This window comes from Myxocyprinus asiaticus, chromosome 19 (genome assembly GCF_019703515.2).
Source record: "Myxocyprinus asiaticus isolate MX2 ecotype Aquarium Trade chromosome 19, UBuf_Myxa_2, whole genome shotgun sequence".
Classification (NCBI taxonomy): domain Eukaryota; kingdom Metazoa; phylum Chordata; class Actinopteri; order Cypriniformes; family Catostomidae; genus Myxocyprinus; species Myxocyprinus asiaticus.
The window spans coordinates 35275878-35297198 of NC_059362.1; the positions used below are offsets into that span (position 1 = coordinate 35275878).

General features: G+C 34.5%; 1 protein-coding gene across 1 annotated transcript in view; it reads right to left on the reverse strand.

Annotated features, from left to right (window-relative positions):
• Positions 1-3359: 3359 nt before the first annotated feature.
• LOC127456757 (adhesion G protein-coupled receptor F5-like) overlaps positions 3360-21321 on the reverse strand; it is a 41539-nt gene continuing 23577 nt past the window's right edge. Inside the window, exons 17-28 of the mRNA XM_051725328.1 lie at positions 19351-19415; positions 14888-15024; positions 14585-14779; positions 12966-13172; positions 12709-12849; positions 11943-12121; positions 11675-11845; positions 7157-8515; positions 6540-6581; positions 6124-6183; positions 5929-5989; positions 3360-4294 (exon numbers count right to left, since the gene is read on the reverse strand). Coding sequence (XP_051581288.1) covers positions 4260-4294; positions 5929-5989; positions 6124-6183; positions 6540-6581; positions 7157-8515; positions 11675-11845; positions 11943-12121; positions 12709-12849; positions 12966-13172; positions 14585-14779; positions 14888-15024; positions 19351-19415 — 2652 coding nt within the window. The 3' untranslated portion in view covers positions 3360-4259. The remainder of the gene's footprint in view (positions 4295-5928; positions 5990-6123; positions 6184-6539; positions 6582-7156; positions 8516-11674; positions 11846-11942; positions 12122-12708; positions 12850-12965; positions 13173-14584; positions 14780-14887; positions 15025-19350; positions 19416-21321) is intronic.

Consider the following 21321-nt stretch of genomic DNA (forward strand, 5'->3'; position numbering starts at 1 on the left):
CTGATTTTCACTTCAAGTAAATTGGTATGTGATTTTTGCATTTTTATAGCAACATCAGGAGTTTTCTAAGTGTAAATTAGGCTGCTTGAGCATTCAGTGTCAGTTCAAGTTTTGAAAAGTAACCGTGTACCCTGACGAAACAATTTATTGCAAGCAATAACATTTTAATTGCAAATTTAAATCACAAATATTTTTTTTCCCTTTGTATTAGATCTAATTGGTTCTGGTTTCGTGCGTGGATGTGTTTTTAAAATGTCAATTGGTATTATTAGTTGACTGCCACAATGTATGATAGGCATACGGTGTCTTATTCATTGTGAAACTGTGTTTTCTTAATGGCATGAATGCCTAGACTTAAAATGCACAAGCTGAGGCTGATTTTAAGAATGTGAAATGTCAGGATAATAGTAGAGAGAATTATTTATTTCAGCTTTTATTTCTTTCATCACATTCCCAGTGGGGAAGAAGTTTACACACACTTTGTTAATATTTGGTAGCATTGCGTTTAAATTGTTTAACTTGGGTCAAACATTTTGGGTAGCCTTCCACAAGCTTCTCACAATAAGTTGCTGGAATTTTGGCCCATTCCTCCAGACAGAATTGGTGTAACTGAGTCAGGTTTTAGCCTACTTACTCGCACATGCTTTTTCCATTCTGCCCACAAATTTTCTATCAGGTTGAGCTCAGGGCATTGTGATGGCCACTCTAATACCTTGACTTTGTTGTCCTTAAGCCATTTTGCCACAATTTTGGAGGTATGCTTGGGGTCATTGTCCAATTGGAAGACCCATTTGGGACTGAGCTTTAACTTCCTGGTTGATGTCTTGAGATGTTGCTTCAAGATAGCCACATAATTTTCCTTCATCCTGATGCCATCTATTTTGTGAAGTGCACCAGTCCCTCCTGCAGCAATGCACCCCCACAACATGATGCTGCCACCCCCATGCTTCACAGTTGGGATGGTGTTCTTCGGCTTGCAAGCCTCACCCTTTTTCCTCCAAACATAACAATTGTCATTACAGCTAAACAGTAACATTTTTGTTTCATTAGACCAGATGAAATTTCTCCAAAAAGTAAGATCTTTGTCCCCATGTGCACTTGCAAACTGTAGTCTGGCTTTTTTATGGCGGTTTTGGAGCATTGGCTCCTTCCTTGCTGAGCAGCCTTTCAGGTTATGTCAATATAGGACTCGTTTTACTGTGGATATAGATACTTGTCTACCTGTTTCCTCCAGCATCTTCACAAGGTCCTTTGCCATTGTTCTGGGATTGATTTGCACTTTTTGCACCAAACTACATTTATCTCTAGGAGAATCCTGAGCGGTATGATGACTGTGTGGTCCCATGGTGTTTATACTTGCATACTATTGTTTTACAGATGAACATGGTACCTTCAGGCATTTGGAAATTGCTCCCAAGGATGAACCAGACTTGTGGAAGTCCACAATTTTTTTTTCTGAGGTCTTGGCTGATTTCTTTTGATTTTCCCATGATGTCAAGCACTGAGTTTGAAGGTAGACCTTAAAATACATCCACAGGTACACCTCCAACTGGCTCCAATTAGCCTATCAGAAGCTAAATGACTAATTGCCTAGAGGCTTGGCATCATTTTCTGGAATTTTCAAAGCTGATTAAAGGCACAGTTAACTTAGTGAGTGTAAACTTCTGACCCCCTGGAATTGTGATGTAGTCTATTAAAAGTGAAACAATCTGTCTGTAAACAATTGTTGGAAAAATTACTCCTGTTATGCACAAAGTAGATGTCCTAAAAGACTTGCCAAAACTATAGTTTGCTAATATGAAATCTGTGGAGTGGTTAAAAAATGAGTTTTAATGACTTCAACCTAAGTGTACGTAAACTTCTGACTTCAACTGTAGATAGGAATGAACTATCTAGTATGCACAGAGTTAAGATCATAAGCCTTACTGAGTATTTTAAAGATTCATACTGCTTGATTCTTAATCTTTAGTCCATCTATAGGACTGTGGGTATTTTATCTCTAAATGAAAGTATGATAGGTGGATGACAACAATAAATGCATCAATGTTAACAAGAGAAGCAACAGGTAAAGGAATTGTCAACTGCACAATCAAACCTCATGATAAAAGTATGTGTACGAATCCCTTCTGCAGTTGACTTGTTTGCTCTAATCCCCTTCCAGTAAGAGAAGGAATTAAATGTATGATAAAGATCCTGACAGACTGCATTCTTCTTTGTAATCTGATTTTACTTAGATGGCAAGGCTCAGAGCCAAATGCTGAACAGAACAGACAGTATGTATGTGTATGTGTGTGTGTGTGTGTGTGTGTGTGTGTGTGTATATATATATATATATATATATATATATATATATATATATATATATATATATATATATATATATATAACCCTGATTTGAGCTAAGGAGGCAAAATTTACACTGTCATTGGCAGATTTTATTGCTGACATATTGTAATTGAATTAATCTTGAAAAGAAATTCCACAATTTAAAAAAAACCCATTACTAAGCAGCATTACCAAGCTGACCACTGCATGAACTGACTTGCCTTGAAGGTACTTTGACATGAACAACAGCAGTGTTGGTTATTCAACAAAGCTGAGAGATGAACTTTATTCAAGCATGAAGCAACTCGATGCGGTGAGTGACTAATGGGAGTGAAGACAGTGGAGCTCACATGACTAGCCAATTATGTAGGGCTGGGGTTTTCAGACTGGGGTTGCAAGATGGTGTTAGGGGCTCTGTGGAATATATAACTAAATGTAAGTGTAAAACAAAAAAAGTAAAAAAATAAAAAAAAAAATAATAAAATTAAAGGTTTACAGAATTTAACATGATTTCGTTGAACAATCTAGTGTCTTTAAGTTATATTTAGAATATTAAGCTTACCATTTTTCTAACACAATATAAATGGGTGTTTATTCATGAAACTATTTAGATGCCTTTATATTTTAGGAAGGAGTCCCTTGCAGGGGGATTATCATATTTTGGGGTTCTAGGCATCAAAAAGTTTGAAAACACCTGACATAGGGCAACACCTACTACTGTAGCAACCAACAATGAATTGCAGAGCAGCAGCTATTTAATCGTTGTGTGTATTTAGCTTAAAGTACTGTATCCTCAAAGCACTAAGTTGTGACAAAAGACCTTTAACACTGGAATGGAAACATGATCCATTTTACAATACCTCGAGTGTCAACCATTTGAAACCATCCTACCTGTAAACTTGAGCCTAGCTTGCTTTATTCAGCATTTTAAATGCCTTTTCCCAGCAGACAAAAAAGCTGATTGAGAATGAAAATAGTTTAATAGAAACAACAGCAACTAGATTTGTTCAACATGAGCTTTAAATGAGAAGTTTACACAAAAATTTAAATTCTGCCATTTACACACCCTTATGCTGTTCCAATTCTGTATGACTTTGTTTTGTCGGTCAACTTCAATAACATTTGTTGAATGGAAATAAAAATGCAATAAAAGTGACTGAGGCTTTTCTGAACATTATACCTTACATCTTTTGTATCTCATAGAAGAAAGAAAAAATGCTTTTTTAATTAACATATTTCAATATTTTATTTTATTTTATTAATAGACTTAGTTTGAGTTAATTATTTCAGTTGAGTAGGAAGTTTTGGTTTTGTGTTAATACTATTATGCAATGGGGTTTTAGGAAATGTGCCAATTGGGAAAATCTCTAATGCACATGCTGTTTGCTCAAATTTTACCTTTGTTACCAAAGGTTTTGGCCCAGCTATTAAAGTTAACAAAGAACATGAAAAAGTCTACAATGTCTTACTTAAAAAGACTGTTTAAAGTAAAATTATATATGAAGAGGCATTCCATTATTGGTGAAGTAACATTTAGGAATTTATTTTGGTGATAATACAATAAAATAATAAAAATAAAGAGTAGGAATGTAGGATGTAATTATGGACAACAAAGCCTGTTAAAAATGGCTGATATACAGCAATACAATAGTGAATTTCTCAAAACTGAGAGTTGTATAACTGAAAAATTACCCTGATATATATATATATATTTGTTTTTATTAGAAGTGCTTTAAAACATACCACTAATCACTGCGTTAGTTATAAAATATAAAAATTTATAGATAGAAATCATCAGGAAACATTGAAAAATGTCCTCCCACAAACAGTAACTGAAAATGCAGTTTACATATACTTGGACTAGATTAAATGCTTTTGACTAACAGTTGGTTTAGTTAAGCGATGGCATTGGAGCTGTTTGAAGATGTAGCTGCTCAGAAAGTATTGGCTTCAGAGAAGTTAAATACATCTGCAAAGAATTAGTTGTATGTTACTCACAGAACTTTTGCCTACCATCTTTATATTACACTAACTTATTGAGCAGATAATTTTTTCCAAAGTACAATTACAAATGAGGAAAACAACAACATAAGAAATTATTACAACTGTAAGCCTATTGAATATACACTCACTGAGCACTTTATTAGAAACACTATGGTCCTAATAAACTGCCCGACGTGGTCTTCTGTTCACTACAATTTTACAGAGTGGTTATCTGTGTTACCATAGCCTTTCTGTCAACTTGAACCAGTCTGGCCACTCTCCGTTGACCTCTCTCAACAACAAGGCCTTTCTGTCCGCAGAAATGCCGCTCACTGGATGTTTTTTTATTTATTTGTTTTTTGGCACCATTCTGAGTAAACTCAAGAGACTGTTGTGCATGAAAATACCAGGAGATCAGCAGTTACAGAAATACTCAAACCAACAATCATGCCACAGTCGAAATCACTGAGATCACATTTTTTCATCTAATTTTTTTATTTTTGATATGAATATTAACTGAAGCTCCTGACCCATATCTGCATGATTTAATTGTACTGCTGCCACACGATTGGCTGATTAGATAATCACATGAATAATGTGTACAGGTGTTTCTAATAAAGTGCTCAGTGAGTGTATTTTTACTATATACTACAGTATGTCACAAACATTTGAAAGTGGATCTTAAAAATTTAGAACTTAAAACCCAAGCAAAACTAAAGAAGGTAGCAAAAATCATATTAGACACTAGTGTGCAACAGATAATAACAATGCCTTGTAAGAGTTAATGTGAGGCTTGATATAACTTGCATGACCATAAACACTCAAACTATCTATTTCCTGTGGGACAATCAACACCTTTAAACTGAGCCTATTGTGGCCCCAAAAAGTATTTTGACACTTAAGACACACTTAAAAATGTATGAATTGCATTGTACTGTGTATATACAGTATAACAATACAGTATAAAACCATCTGCAAACAAATTATCTTACCCATCTTTGCAATTGCATGTAACTAACTGGTACCAATGTCATTTTTGTATGAAGGGAATTCCACTAATGTTTTACAACCATAAAGTGTCCAAAAATGTGTCTTGATTTTGAACAGTAGGCCTATATTTATTGGTACAACTTAAGAAACTACAAATCTTGGAATTGTTAACATATATGTTAATCTATATGTTGGTTTAGTTGCATTGCTTTGATGTATTTTTTTATTTTTTACTGTGCAACACTTTGGGTCAACTTATTTTGCTTTTAAATGTGCTATATAAATAAACTTTGACCTGACTTAATTTAATATTATTATTTCATTTAAAACCTACCAATTTATTTTTGTGACATGTTTGGCTTAAAAGTGGTGCTTATGCTAATAAATAACACATGGCTTGATATTTTGCTACCCAATGCAATGACAATCATACACTTTAAAGTGTGGCTTATTTTAAGTGTCCAAACACTTTTTGGGCCCACTGTACACATTTTAGTGATTCACATGTACTGACATTTATTCACAAGACTTACCACAGCACCGATTTGCAAGTATTACCTTAAGTACCACCCCCCCCCCCCCCATACACAGACTTGTCATATATTCAACCAGTTGGGTTGATATACTTACTCCTCCGCATCCTTCGAATAAAATCTAGTCTACTTTTTGATGATGTTCCTGCACTTGTGCTCTGCAATTCAAAATGATCAAAAATCAAAATAAAGATAAAGAGAACAAGCTGAGCATTTGTTAGGACAGTAACATTAGTTACAGTATTACTCATTTTGATAGACATGCAGTGTCCTGTTAAAGAATAGAATTTACCCTGGTACGGCTGGAACTGAGTTTACTCGGTGACAGCTTTCCTGACAGCGACACACGTACCTGCAACCAAAGATGTAGAAATGTGTTGAAAGCCTCTTACAATATCTGCATGTAACAGACCATAAGCAATATTTAATGCAATACATCACAACTATATTTTAATTTTTGTATGTAATTTGCAATTTTATTGTTGATTTGATTTGAGATTTGAAATGTGATATACTGTGTAAAATATTTCATTTGGTCTAGTTAGTGTGATCTAATGCTGTATACTGTACTGTATAGCAGCATATTTAAGGGCTAAATCCAAAACTTCCCTTATGACAGCATTTACAATAAACTGTGGCTTTAGTTCAACCTGGTTAGAATCAAAGCTGTTTGATAAGGCTAACAAAACAACCAAAGTAAACTCATACCTTGCTATCTAAAAGAGTTCCAAACACCAACACAAAGAATCCCTGTAAAAAAGGTGTTACAAAACATAAAGGGAAAAACAAATGTTGTAATAGTTGCAATACTGTTAAAATTGTAATTTATAAAAACACTGGACATTCATAATAAATAAATGAGAACCTTTATAGTGGATTGCTGTTATAGTGTAACAGGTTGCATAAAACACACACACACACACACGTTGGTGCAGCTATCATTATAGAGGACTCTCCATAGACATAATGATTTTTATACTGTACAAACTATAGATTCTATCCCCTAACCCTAAACCTTACCCTCACAAAAAACTTTCTGCATTGTTTCATTTTCAATAAAACATCGTTTAGTATATATATATATATATATATATATATATATATATATATATATATATATATATATATATATATAAGCGATTTGAATTATGGGGACACTAGAAATGTCCTCATAAACCACATTTATAGCATAATACCCTTGTAATTACCAGTTTATAACCTAAAAAAAAAGTCCTAGTAAACCACTTAAACCTGCTCACACACACACACACACAAAATGTAGCCTTAACTATGGAATAAAACAGATACAGAAAGTAGTACTGTACCTGTAGTGAATTTAGGATTGCAAACACCACATGAATGCCAAAGGCAGATGACACCATGGTTCCAATGCCAAATCCCCATGTTAGACCAAAGAGAGGAGTCAAAATGGCTATAAAGCGGGCAATGACCACAAGGGTATGTTTCTCATCTGGTTGATTTCTGACACCAACTCCTCTCCTCAACATCTTATACAGAACCACAATCAAAACAAGAAGGTTGATGGCTACAATAGTCAGAGCTGGAATCACAAATGCCAGAAGGGCCTTAGACTCATCCCAGTTCAGCCAGCACGCATTTGTCTTTGTAATATATTTATGATGTTCAGCTAGCGATGCAACAGTAATGACAGCAATGAGCAAAGGTGTACCATAACCGACAATGAAGGCGATGGCCATCATTTTGGCCCTCGACATTTGGGACAGGATCATGACAGTGCGGTAAAAGAGCAAAAGTGCTGAAATGAACATCCAGAAGAAAAGAGCCAAGTAAAAAAAGTGCATGAAGAAAACTGCTGCAGTGCAAGGACCCTCTGGTGTTGGCTGCCCTTGTTTTGCAATTGATGCTCCAATGATAAAACAGATGTCTGCAATCAGCAGGGACACAGCAATGTTAACTATAGAGACATGCCGTATGTAGGTTGTGTCATTCCTTCTCAATGACTTCCATATAGTCATCTCAATAATGAGGCACAAAATCAAGCTGACCATTGAAATAGCTACACCAATGTAAGTTATATAGGACAGGTATTTATCAAGTTCTTTATCAGACATAACTAAAATTGGTGACATCAGGATTGAAAAAGAGGTTGTGTGGTTGCATTCACATTTAACTTTGTCCGTTTCATTCAAGGTCTTTTTTTCACATCCTGTGGGATCCCATCCGTTGAGTCTCAAGTTCCAAAAGACACACTGAGGATTTCCCAAAGTCTCATTCACAATGTCAAAAGTAAAGGAAATGTTGTTAATTGTTTGGTTAACCTTAATAACAACCACATCTCCATTGAGGCTTACATCTGATGTGTGATTTTCATTATTAGCATTACGAGTAGGTAGAACATTGTCAAGATTTGTGAAGACTATAATGGTTATGAAGATTGGTTCAGGAACCTTTGGTATCTCAACAAGTGTTGTTGAGTTTGGTAGTTGAGATATACCACTGAATGAGTTGTTTATTTTAGTTCTATTCAACTGAATGGATGTTCCATTAATGGTAAAATTGTTATCAGAGAGACGGCCACTTATAGTCTCAATAGCTTGCAGGAGTTTAATGCTGGTGTTTCCTGATATGTTGCCATTTTTCAAATCTTGCCATGTACCTTTGGCTCTATCTGATACAATGACATCTACTGTTTTCAGGAAATTCTGAAAATGTAATACAAAATAACATTTGAAATGCTTACATTTATTCCATTAAATATGGCAAAGAAAATAATTTCTGATTATTTTACCCTGATTAAAAAAGTGTTTTCATTTGCCACATTTTGAAAATATGCACAATATATAAAAGACTCAAAAATTGAGAAGAACATTTCAGTTTCATATCAAAATTCTATAAAATAGAACAAAATAAAATAAAAAAACTAAATATTTTAAGTTTTATGTCTAATTATGTAAAAAAAATAACTATTAAATTTTATATATATAGCACTGTGCAAAAGTCTTAGGCACATAAGATATTTACAAAAAACATTTAAGGTGATTATTTACAGTATATCTTCAGCTTTAGTGTGTTACTTTTATAAATAGAATAAAATAGAATGGACCCTTTTCACATACTGTATACGGGTTGGAGAGTGGAAGTAGATGCATAGCAGGGTAAACTTGAATGGTGGTGAATAGGAAACACAGCAAATTAAATTTTTGCTTACCCTTTTGCTCCAACAGCAATTTTTTTTATTTTTGTTTATTCAACAATTCTGCTTTCATTTGAAAAAGAAGATAAAAATATAGAGCTCTGGATAATAGCAGTAAGAAGAGATAAATAGGCCAAAATTTCTGCCACTCCCTCAGCAGCTGTGTTAGAAGCCTCATCACAGCTGTGGTAACTGATTTTTTTAAAAATGTTTTCCAGGGTAATATAATACAAAGTACAATGTTATAAATGTACACCAAATATTTTTAAATTTGGAAATATAGACAACATGATCTCATGAGAATTCGTATGTATTCTTTTGTAAAATTCTACCAAAACATACATTCTCTTAAGTTTGCATAGACACTGAAACGTACAATATTTAAACGTCATCATTTTACATATCAAGGCCTACAGAAACGTACAAATGTTTATGTGTTCTGTTTAAGTTGATTAATATTGAATTCATAGAATTTAATCAGTAAACGACATTTAATTTATAATCAATGAGAAGTGAAATGCCATCACATTGATTTAAAGCAGTTGACATTATAATATTACATTTGAACGGTTTCAGTCAGTTCTGTGTGATTTCTGCTGCCCTATACAACATTTTAAAGGATTACGTCACTTTAACCAAGACTACGCTTTAAAATGTTAAAATTAATAAAAACTCTTTAATCATTTATTTAACATTAAATTTTATTTGTGTTTGCCATGGGACATAAAAGGAGTTTTTAGAATATGCCAAAACACAATATAAACCACAAAAAGCACCATAAAACAATATAAAAATACTCCATACATTTGTTAGCTATAATCCAAATCTTCAGATTGCTTTCTGTGAAGAACAGACCCAAATTCAACCCTTTTATTCAACAATCTCCGTCTCCATCTGCCATAGTGCCTGCAATTATCTTCAACCCGTGTTGGTTGGTTTTGTATTCAAGATTCAAAAATTGCAGCCTCAAGAAGCATTACGACCACCGGTTTTACGGCAGTGATGTCACATGCTCATTGGCTTTCAAGTGTCCCGTGAATGTTTGCGAATGCTGTATTCTGCGATGTACATATATGTTTGAATGACATATGACAGCACTGTTACAATGTGATTCAGGAGAAGATTTACAGCGATTAATAATTAATTCCACTCTCTACCTCACACAAAGCAATTGTATTCTATCATGGGAGCACATCGGATGCAGCGCATCGCTCTTTAGACTACTTTTGTACTGAATTTGGCAGTTTTTCTGAATAAATTAGTGATTACATTTATCTGCCTGTTATGTGTTTTATATGCTTAATAAATGGTCATGGTTAGGTTTAGGAGTAGGTGTGGGTTTAGCGGCTGTAAAATAAATACATTAATATATTGTAACAAAAATTATTGCTACTGTATACAGTAAAAATTAAAAGATACTTGAGACACCATTTGGGGTTCCTCAGCTGCCCCACCTGCGGAACCCTCTGGAGTTCCTCCCATTAAAAGAGCTTCAAATATCCTATTTATGTACTCAAGGAACTTTAAGATATAAATATTTCAATAGCCTCAAAGCCTTTTCCTTATGATGGGGTTAGTGAAGAAACCGTTGAGAGTCCTGAGAGTTCATGCAGGAAGTAAAATTAAATTTCTCAGAGAACTGAAAGGGTGTCTGGAGGATCTCCAAAGGGTTCCACTGGTGTGGCAGCTAAGGAACACCATATAGTGCCTCCTTATTTTTAATTTTTACATTGTACATTAATCTACTTGTTACATGATTTTATATTGTTGAAAAGTGGTTATGTTTAAAGGTTGTGGTAGGGTTGTGTGATCTAAAATATCAATAAAACAGTAAAAATGTACAAATATATTTATAATCGATTTGTGTATTCAAATATATTTGTAATGGATTTGTCAATATTTTATGTTTCTAAAGCTGTAAATACGTAAAAATGTCTACTATTAAGATGCTTTCAAATGTCCATATTATAAGTTTTAGTGTCCATCCAAATGTACAAACACGTACGTTTAAATGTTACAAATATTAACATACAAATAGCTACGTATATTAATGAGATCAGGCTGATTTAGAAGAACAGGGAGCCCTGCAACAGATGGCACGGCCCCCACAGAGCCCCCCGCTGAACATGTAGTCAGTCTGGGATTGCATGAAGTGAGAGAAGCAATTAAGACAGCCTAAATAGATAGAAGATCTGTGGCAAATTCTCTAAGAAGCTTGGAACATCCTATCTGCCAACAACCATTAAAAACTGTGTCCAGGTGTAAGTAGGAGAATTGGTGCAAAGGTGGTCACACCAAATATTGATTTAGCTATTTGTTTTTGTTGTTGTATTTACTAGACTTTGTATGATGTTAACTGACAAATTAAAACTATTTATGGCATTATATTTGAAGACATCCTCATTTTGCAACTTTTTTTGCAAGTGCCTAAAACTTTTGCACAGTACTGTACTGTATATATACTTATTATATATAAATAAGAGAGAGGGAGCTAGCTAGACATATAGAGTATTGTTAATTATTTAACATGAACTCTAAATGCTTGAACACTAAAATATTATTCTTGATAGTTACTGTGACAACCACACATCCTAAAATATGCTACAACCAACTTAAAATGTTTTAAACATTACATTTACATAAAAGCAACTTGAAAAAATGAATTTACCTCCATCACAGGCTTATCGATAAAAATGGTTTGTGACAAATCAGCAATTTTGGAGAGTATTTCAACAATTGTTGAGACAGTCGCAACAGACTGTGTTATATTATCAATATTCTGCTCTGCTGCATTACTGAGCTGAGAAACAAATACTGGAATCTCCCCCACAACCAAGGACTAAATTGCAGAAAAACAGAAAAATATGGTAAAGTATTAGAAACATTTAAAACGGAGTACAATGTTTTTAACTATAGATACATGATCAATAGATTACCTCAGCTTTCCTATCAAGATCTTTGATAACTTTGAGAACACAGTTGTCCAGTTTCTTGCGCCACATTTTATTTGATTCACATTTATAAGTTATGTTGCCTTCCATCCCAATGTCACAGGTTCCTTTAACCATGTCATCTGTTTTTCCACATCCAAGTATTTCATTTATACAATCAAATTCTAGAGTTGACAACAAATGTTTTTGAGTGAAAACAATATATATTAATAAAAATTTCCTTTATATTCCTAGTGAATTTACAGTAACACAGCAGTAACAATACTGTATATATATATATTATATAGACTATATACATATACATATATATATATATATATATATATATATATATATATATATATATATATATATATATAGTCTATATAATATATATACCTGTATATTTATATATATATATATATATATATATATATATATATATATATATATATATATATATATATATATACTGTATATGCTTAATTTACAGTATCAGCTGAGCATTACTAATTTTATCACTTTCTCTTTGTTTCTACAATTTGTATTTGTATTTAGTATATATTTAACATGCCAAACCAGAAGATTGCGGAAGTTCTAACAGAACCAAAGTATACGGGATTACATGTACTGCCTACCACATGACACTTCATACATTTTGAGACTGTACAATTCATAAGTCAAGTTAAAATCGTCCAAAGCATTTGAAATATAACAGTTAAATGTAACTTGCTTCTTTATCGTGTAAAAGAATCACAAACTGAGGGCTCACCTTCGTTTATCTTAACTGTGACATTCTTGTTGCTATAACTGTACTGAAGTAGATTTTGCAGGTCCTTGAGACGGCAGGTAAACGTTTCTTCCTTACAATTTCTGCTCTGGATTGTATGGTTTAATGTGATACAGCCTGACTCTGATTGGGTGAAACAGTGAAATACATTTATTGATAAATGTGCATTTAAAACAATACAGATTAACTGTCTTAGAGTAAATGATGACTGCTCTGTAACTTTTATAAAAATGTATTACCTATGCTTGAAGGTTGCACTACACCATCCAGGACCCATTCAATTTTGTAGCCTGCATTAACACAGCATTTCAGTAGGACAGGCTTACCATTACACGGGAAAATGCGTTTATTCTCACCCACATTGATAGTAGGGAGTTGTTCAATAACAATCTTTTGCCACTGAATGTAAGGTATTGAATTCCTTTGTATGATGCATGAGTATCTACCTGCAAGTGGTACAAAACATTTGATTATTTAAAGGGATTGTTCACCCAAAAATGAAAATTCTCTCATCATTTACCCACCCTCATGCCATCCCAGATGTGTATGACTTGCTTTCTTCTGCTAAAGATTTTTAGAAGAATATCTCATCCCTGTAGGTCCATACAATGCAAGTGAATGGTGTCTTCTGAAGCGATCCAGTTGGTTTTAATTGAGAACAGACCAATATGTAACTCCTTTTTCTCTTTACATCTTGTCTTTGCAGTCTCCAGGCACGATCATGATTTCAAGCACGATTACACTTCCTAGCTCTTGACACATTCGCAGAGTGCTAGATGGTGCTATATTAAGTGTAATTGAGCTTGAAATCATGGACGCCAAGGAGACTGCTGTTAAGATGTATAGTGATGAAAGGAGTTATTTTTTGTCTGTTCTCACCCCAAACCAATTGGATCACTTCAGAAGACATTGATTAAACCACTGGAATCTTATGAATTACTTTTATGCTGACTTTATCTCCTTTTTGGAGCTTTTGGAGTTCTTTTCCACCATTCACTTGCATTGTATGGACCTAAAGATCTGAGATATTCTTCTTTAAAATCTTCATTTGTGTTCTGCAGAAGAAAGGAAGCAATACACATCTAGGATGGCAAGAAGGTGAGTAAATAATTAAAGAATTTTCATTTTTGGGTAAGCTAACCCTTTAATAAAGCAAACTTAGTGATCATTTTTATTTTGTTTTCTGTTTCAACTAAAAATTTCCATAAACTGGAAGTGACTTATCAAGTCAAGTCAATTTTATTTATATAACGCCTTTCACAACACACATCGTTTCAAAGCATCTTTACAGAAAATCATGCATTAATAGAAAATGAAACTGTAATATCTATAATGTCTTAGAGTCATCATTGTGTAGTTTGATAAAATACGATTGTGAATTGAGTTTAAAAATAAGTAATTAAATAATAATTGTATTTAGAAATCCAGTGAGCAAGCCAAAGGCGACTGTGGCAAGGAACACCCAACTCCATAAGATATTGGTTAATGGAGAAAAATAACCTTGGGAGAAACCAGGCTCACTGTGGGGGCCAGTTCCCCTCTGTCAATATTATTTAATTATGTAAAGTGCAAGTCATTTAAAATTATTAAACTTATTATTAAACTAAGAAAGTAGATAACTAACTTATCTACTTTCTTTTATATTTTTTGCTCCAAAAACAATAATTCGTAAACAAAAGGATATTAATGATGTCTCTGTAATGAACTTCCTGTAAGTGTTACTTACTTTTGACGTGGTTTCATTATTAAATTGATATGGCACAGTGATTAAAATCTACTATACAAGCTTCTATCAGTTACTAAGTCATGTACTGTAAGATATCATAGACAGGACAAAGACAAATCACATGTGACTCACCACGGTCATGTTCAGTAACATTTTTCACAATGAGAGAGGTATTATTGTTTACAATGGAGTATTTTTGGCTGTTTTGTGCAGGATCAATCTTATTCACCTCCCATTTAATTTCTCCCTCAACAGACTGTGCACAGTTCAGCATCACCGTTTGGGAAGGATACAATTTATCTGTGGTGTTGTACAGTGTTGTTTCTTCTGAAAGTAAAAACAGTACAGATTGTAACATTAAACAACTACAGTACATAAGTTAATATAACTATAATAGGCCAAGGAAATATGAATGTTAAAACATTCACTTCTTACCACATTGAGCAAAAGCATTTTGAGTTAAAGAGATTCCTTTATTCCTGAGAATTTCGGAAACCTGTGTGTTTACTGATGAAAAACCAAGGCTTCTGGTTGTTGAATTAATTGTGAAGTCTGCTATAATGCTACCAGCCCTACAGAGCAAAACACAAACCACACCAAAGAGAAAACACTGTATTTAAAAAAAAAAAAAAAAAAGCAGTAATGTAAAGGGGACTTTTAACCACAAATGATGTACCTTATTCATATTATGCAGCAGAGAAACAATCGCACAACCATCTTGAAAATATTGTATTTGATCTTCCGGTCTAGTATTTTCTTTATAGATATCTATGCTGTTGATGTCAAAGTCTAATTAGCTAGCGAAGTGGATTTACAGGTTGTAGAACTGCCAAAAGTTCTCATTAGCACTTTAAAGTGTCCAGGGGATGTCATATATAAAACTGGAAGCAGAGGGGGGCGATTTTAAAACAAGAGTATTTAATTTAGGGTGCTTTCACACTGGCAGTTTAGTTCGAAACACAGCACGGTTCGCGTGAAAAATTGGTAATGTGAAAGCTGTCATGCAGACCGGGGAACACACCGTGGTCCCGAACCAGAAACTACCTGTAGGAGGTGGTCTGAGTTCGGTTGCAATGGAACTGTAGCGCGATTCGCGTGAATGTGAAAGCAACTCGGACTCGGGTGCGCACTCGTTCATGAAGTAAAGTAACCTGCGCGTGCGTTTTAGCCGATGACGACATCTATCTATCTATCTATCTATCTATACACCTTATAAATACTATATATAAATACTATCATAGGTTATAAATATAGGGTATAATAGGAGATGACAGTGGCGATAACTTCACCTTGGACAAGAGCGTGAGTAAGCTTGCAGTGTAAACAAAGATGCAAATGAATTCCTTGCAGTCAGCTGTCTCCTCAAAAAACGCCGTTTGCAAGCAGCAGCAAGCTGCTTTCCCCTGGACATCTGATGAGTTACTCCATGAAGTGCGCATATACGCAGTTGTTGTTCACTCTGCTGTGCATAATGGCACCAAAATAACAAAAAGTATGATGAGTCGCGTTGTGTTCTCCATGCGTGTTTGTGATGACAAATTTGATAGAATCGATAGAATGTGATGATTCGATAGAATCAAGTGAGTGTGAAACCAGACCAAAGCTGCGGGGGGCACCGGGAACAACTGCACTCGAATCGGACCGCAGCAAACGTGTCCAGTGTGAAAGCCGCCTTATAAATCTACAAGATCCTACCTTCACGTTGTGAAGATACTGATATGCCTCTGTGCTCATGAAACTCAAAGAAACAACAAAAAGTAATTAAAAATGTATCTGTACGACACCTCTGACCATCTTCTCATGTCATTCACCCATCACGTTATAGTTAAGGTGAGCAGACTTTTTGAGTGTTAATCCAGGACAGGGGAAGGGGTGCTACTATATTTAGACACACACATATACACTCAACGACCACTTTATTAGGTACACTTTTACACCTAATTATCATGAGATTATCTAATCAGCCAATCGTGTGGCAGCAGTGCAATGCATACAATCATGCGGATATGGGTCAGGAGCTTCAGTTAATGTTCACAGAACCCATCAGAATGGGGAATAAATGTGATCTCAGTGATTTCGACAGTGGCGTGACTGTTTGTGCCAGATGAGCTGATTTGTGTATTTCTGTAACTTCTGATCTCCTGGGATTTTCACACACAACAGTCTCTAGAGTTTACTCAGAATGGTGCCTAAAACAAAAAAACATCCAGTGAGCGGCCAGACTGGTTCGAGCTGACAGAAAGGCTACGGTAAATCTGACAGCCATTCTGTACTATAGTGAGCAAAATAGCATCTCAAAATGCATAGTACGTCGAACCTTCAGAGGAACTTTTCTTTTATACGGATGATGCCGCAATTATTGATTCACAGGAGAATAATAGGTCACTTGAGGACAGAATGAGCACAGAGTTACAAAAAATGTTAAAAATATGGTTTTTGGACAACAAATTGTCCTTATACCTGGGTAAAACTTATTTGGCTCTAGAGACAAGTTGAAGAAAAATGCTGAATTTTTGGTAAAGGTTGGTGATGCCTTAATAATTTCTAAAACAGTTGTAAATTATTTAGGATGTCAAATTGATGATAAAATAACTGGGGAGATTATGACAGTAAATGCTCTTAAAAAAATCTGTAATAGGATAAAATTCCTGGCCAGAAAGGCAGAGCTATTAGATGTTCAGACTTTAAAATTGTTAGCTGGTGCATTGGTACAGCCTCATTTTGATTATGCTGCTTCATTCTGGTATAGCAGCACTTCTCAGCATACAAAAGTAAATTACAAAAAGCTCAAAACAAACTGCTTAGAGTGATATTAAAAACATCCCCATACTCATCTGGATATTAAACATTTTAAGGATCTTGGTTTTTTGCCAGTTGAAAAAAAGAGTGTTTTTAATAAAATTGGCTTTTACCCATACATTTTTTAATAATTTGGTTTCAAGGTATTTTTTCAGCTACTTGGTTAAAGATCAGCATAATTATCCCAGAGGGGGTAGTAACACAAATATCTATCCATGTAGGTTTAAAAGTCTAATGGGGAAAAACACCCTTTTATATAAAAGTACAATTGTTTGGAATAAATGACCAGAGTCTGTAAAATATATAAAGGCTGAGAGAAGTTTTAAAATAGCTGTTTTTTTTTTTTTTATTGAATGTTGACTTTTGATGAAATTTGGTTTTAATATTTTGTAATTATCCATGGTTTGTATTATTATTATTCTGCACCTATGCCCCCATCTTTTTAATTACATTGAGGACCACAATGGAAATAAGCCTTTGGCTTTATTGAGTTTGTTTATACTCGACAGATTTTTAAATTGTATGGGATGTTTTGTATTTATCATTCTTGTATATTTTGTAAAGCTTGTCAAATAAATCAAATCAAATCAAATCAAAAACCTTGAGGCGAAAGGGCTACAACAGCAGTAGACAGCGTCGGGTTCCATTTCTGACAGCCAAGAACAGAAAGTTGAGGCTAAAGTGGGCACAGGCTCACCAAAATTGAAAAGTTAAAGATTGGAAAAACATAGCCTGGTCTGATGAATCTCGATTTCTGCTGAGGTACACAGATGGTAGGCCCACTGCAGCCTCAGCTTTTTGAAATCACTGAGATCAAATTTTTCCCCATTCTGATGAGTGATGTGAACATTAACTGAAGCTCCTGGCCTTTATCAGCATATTTTAATACATTGCACTGGAGTAGTGGTGGCATAGTGGGCTAAAGCACATAACTTGTAATCAGAGGTTGCTGGTTCAATCCCCACAGCCATCACCATTGAGTCCTTGAGCAAGGCACTTAACTCCAGGTTGCTCCAGGGGGATTGTCCCTGTAATAAGTGCACTGTAAGTCGCTTTGGATAAAAGCGTCTGCCAAATGCATAAATGTAAATGCCCCACAATTGGCTGATTAGATAATCGCATGAATAAGTAGGTGTACAGGTGTACCTAATAAAGTGGTCAATGAGAGTACATTTGAAAGTGTATGTTTTATTTTATATTCCGTTCACAACAGTTTTAGTCACATTTAAGCCTTTTAAAAATGGTGACAAAAGGGGTGACAAATAATTTTTTAAAAGTGAAAATATTATTTCGTTTAATGCCATGTGAAATAATACGAGCTGTCACTGTTTGAAATTTCATGTCAACTTCACATTTTAACACAAGTTATTAACAAATTAAAAACTAAACAATTACACAGAATTACATGAATTACAATTAAAAGCTCGTTTCATGAAAAAGTGTGGTGTGTCATAACTGTCTGAATGTGATCTGCCAGGTCCAATTTACCTCTGCAGGTGTAAGAAAAATTGACATTTACGGTGATGGCAAAACACCTCACTAGCATTTTCACATAGTAAAGGGGTGATGCATGAGTACACCATCAACTCGTGGTACAAAATACTTTCTGTGCTCCCACACATAATCCATTTTAAACAACTCTTCTCAGCCAGTTTACATGCACAACTATACGCTGATTACTCTCTAAAATCAGTTTATTTAAAAATCTGACAAGGAAAGGAATCCGCGTTTACATGAAATTTGAAATAATCGCGTTGTTCTCTACTTTTGATGTCAAACCATGAAGAGGTATGTGCTCAACACGTGTGCACATTGGATGAGCTGGTAAGAACACCGGGTAAGGTGTTTACATGGCACGTGAATCGGCATAATGGGCATAAATCTACCCGTGGCGATCTGGTTATTTATAAGCTGTTTATGCCTTTACACCGATAAAGGAACACAGTTTATTGCATTTACATGACCGTACATGTTGTCGGTTTATCAAGCAGAATCAGTGTAAGAACATGCATGTAAACGTGCTTTAATACAATCCGGAAGTTAAGAGATGAAACACAATAAGGTAAAAGAGTGAGATAAGTTTAGATTGTAGACCATACCTGAAGTTATTGACTTTTGCAGTTTTATCAATGTAGCCAAGTAGTTTAGAGTAACCTTCGTTAATCTGTAAAACACAAAAGTACCCAGTGAAATTTGTAAAGCCTATAATACATCAATAAAAATTCAAAACAGGACATAGTTTTCAAGGAAAAATGTCAAGGTAGTCATGAAGACTAAATCTGGGCAGACAGAAAATTATCTTTCTTAGGACCACATTACTGCAATTAAAGGACTAGTTCACCCAAAAATAAACAATTCTCTCATTATTCACTTACACTGATGCCATCCCAGATGTGTATGACTGTCTTTCTTCAGCAGAATACAAATGAAGATTTTTAGAAGAAGATAGAGCTCTGTCAGGTCCTTATAATGAAAGCACATGGGTGCCAGCACTTTGATGGCCCAAAAGTCATATTTAGGCAGCATTAAAGTAATCCTCACGACTCCAGTTGATCTGTGAATGTCTTCTGAAGCAAACTGATACATTTGAGTAAAAATTAAATATGAATGTCTTCTGAAGCAAATCGATACATTTGTGTAAAAATTCAATCGATAATTAAAACATTAGCTTTTAAAAAGCGCTTCCTGCCAGCAGCTGACGCATCACATAGCTGCTGCGTGATGTAAGCTGCAATAGTCTACAACAGAAGAACGAACGCCACACGAGAGTTCGGCCATTTCAAACAGCATCAGAGCCCTGGATGGAAGCACCAATTTAAAGTTAAAAACTTTTTGCTTATCATCTTGTTTCTTACAGAAACCTATCGATTCGCTTCAGAAGACATTTGTTGATCGACTGGAGTCGCATGGATTACTTTTAAGCTGCCTAAATATGACTTTTGGACTGTCAAAGTGCTGGCACATGTGTACTTGCATTATAAGGACCTGACAGAGATCTATCTCCTTCTAAAAATCTTCATTTGTGTTCTGCTGAAGAAAGACAGTCATACACATCTGGGATAGCATCAGGGTAAGTGAATAATAAGAGAATTTTCATTTTTGAACATGAACTTCCTTTAAGACATAATCCATGACTTGACTCCTTGTCTCCTCTCTACTAATAGCAGCCATAGTTCACAAGAAAGCTCACCATGGCTGTCACATCATCCAGGTGAGGGGAATGCCAGAAAATTTAAAGGAATAATTATTATTATTATTATTATTACTATACCCAAATCATGGTTAGCACATTAGCACTTGTATGGTTTTCATATACAGTGACTTGTCTGTTGTCGCCAAGGGGTGGTTTAGCTATTTAGCTTGGTCTAGTTAGCTCCTGGTTGTTGATGCTGTAACTACACTATTCTGAGGGCAAAAAGCATCTTTCTTCATTGATGGCCATTCAAAAATAGCCGTGTTCTACTGCAACGTACAAATATCAATTAAATAATATAGTAGATGTTTATGCTTTAACCCTTATGCACTGTTAAATCACGTTCCATTTGTTCCCGGTCAAAAGAACGGAAACAATAAATGTGTTTTTTTATTGGCTTTTTTATTTTATTGACTAATTTATTTACCTATATGACCTTGAGCTTGAAAATTAATTGAGTTTTCTTATGAATATTTTCTCAAATACTGAACCAATCCTCATAAAATATATACAGTTTGAAAGCTTAAAGTCTCAAGAATCAATCTACGCTGTCCATTTTAAAAAACAAAACAAAACAACAACAACAACAACAACAACAGAAGAAATTACAAGTATAAACACTAGATGGCTGCAGAGAGCTACTTATTCATCCCTAGTTGAAGAGAAGATGATTTCTAGATTTTGTCACAAGTTCTGCATTTATATATATATATATATATATATATATATTTAAACATGATAAAAGACTACTTTTGTCAAAGTATAGCATTTTGTTTGATTTGTTTGAGGTTATTTTTGTCAGTTTTTTCAGACCTGAAATTAGTAGAATAACAAGTAATAAACTTTATCCCTGGTTGTAACAAGATGAATGTGTGTG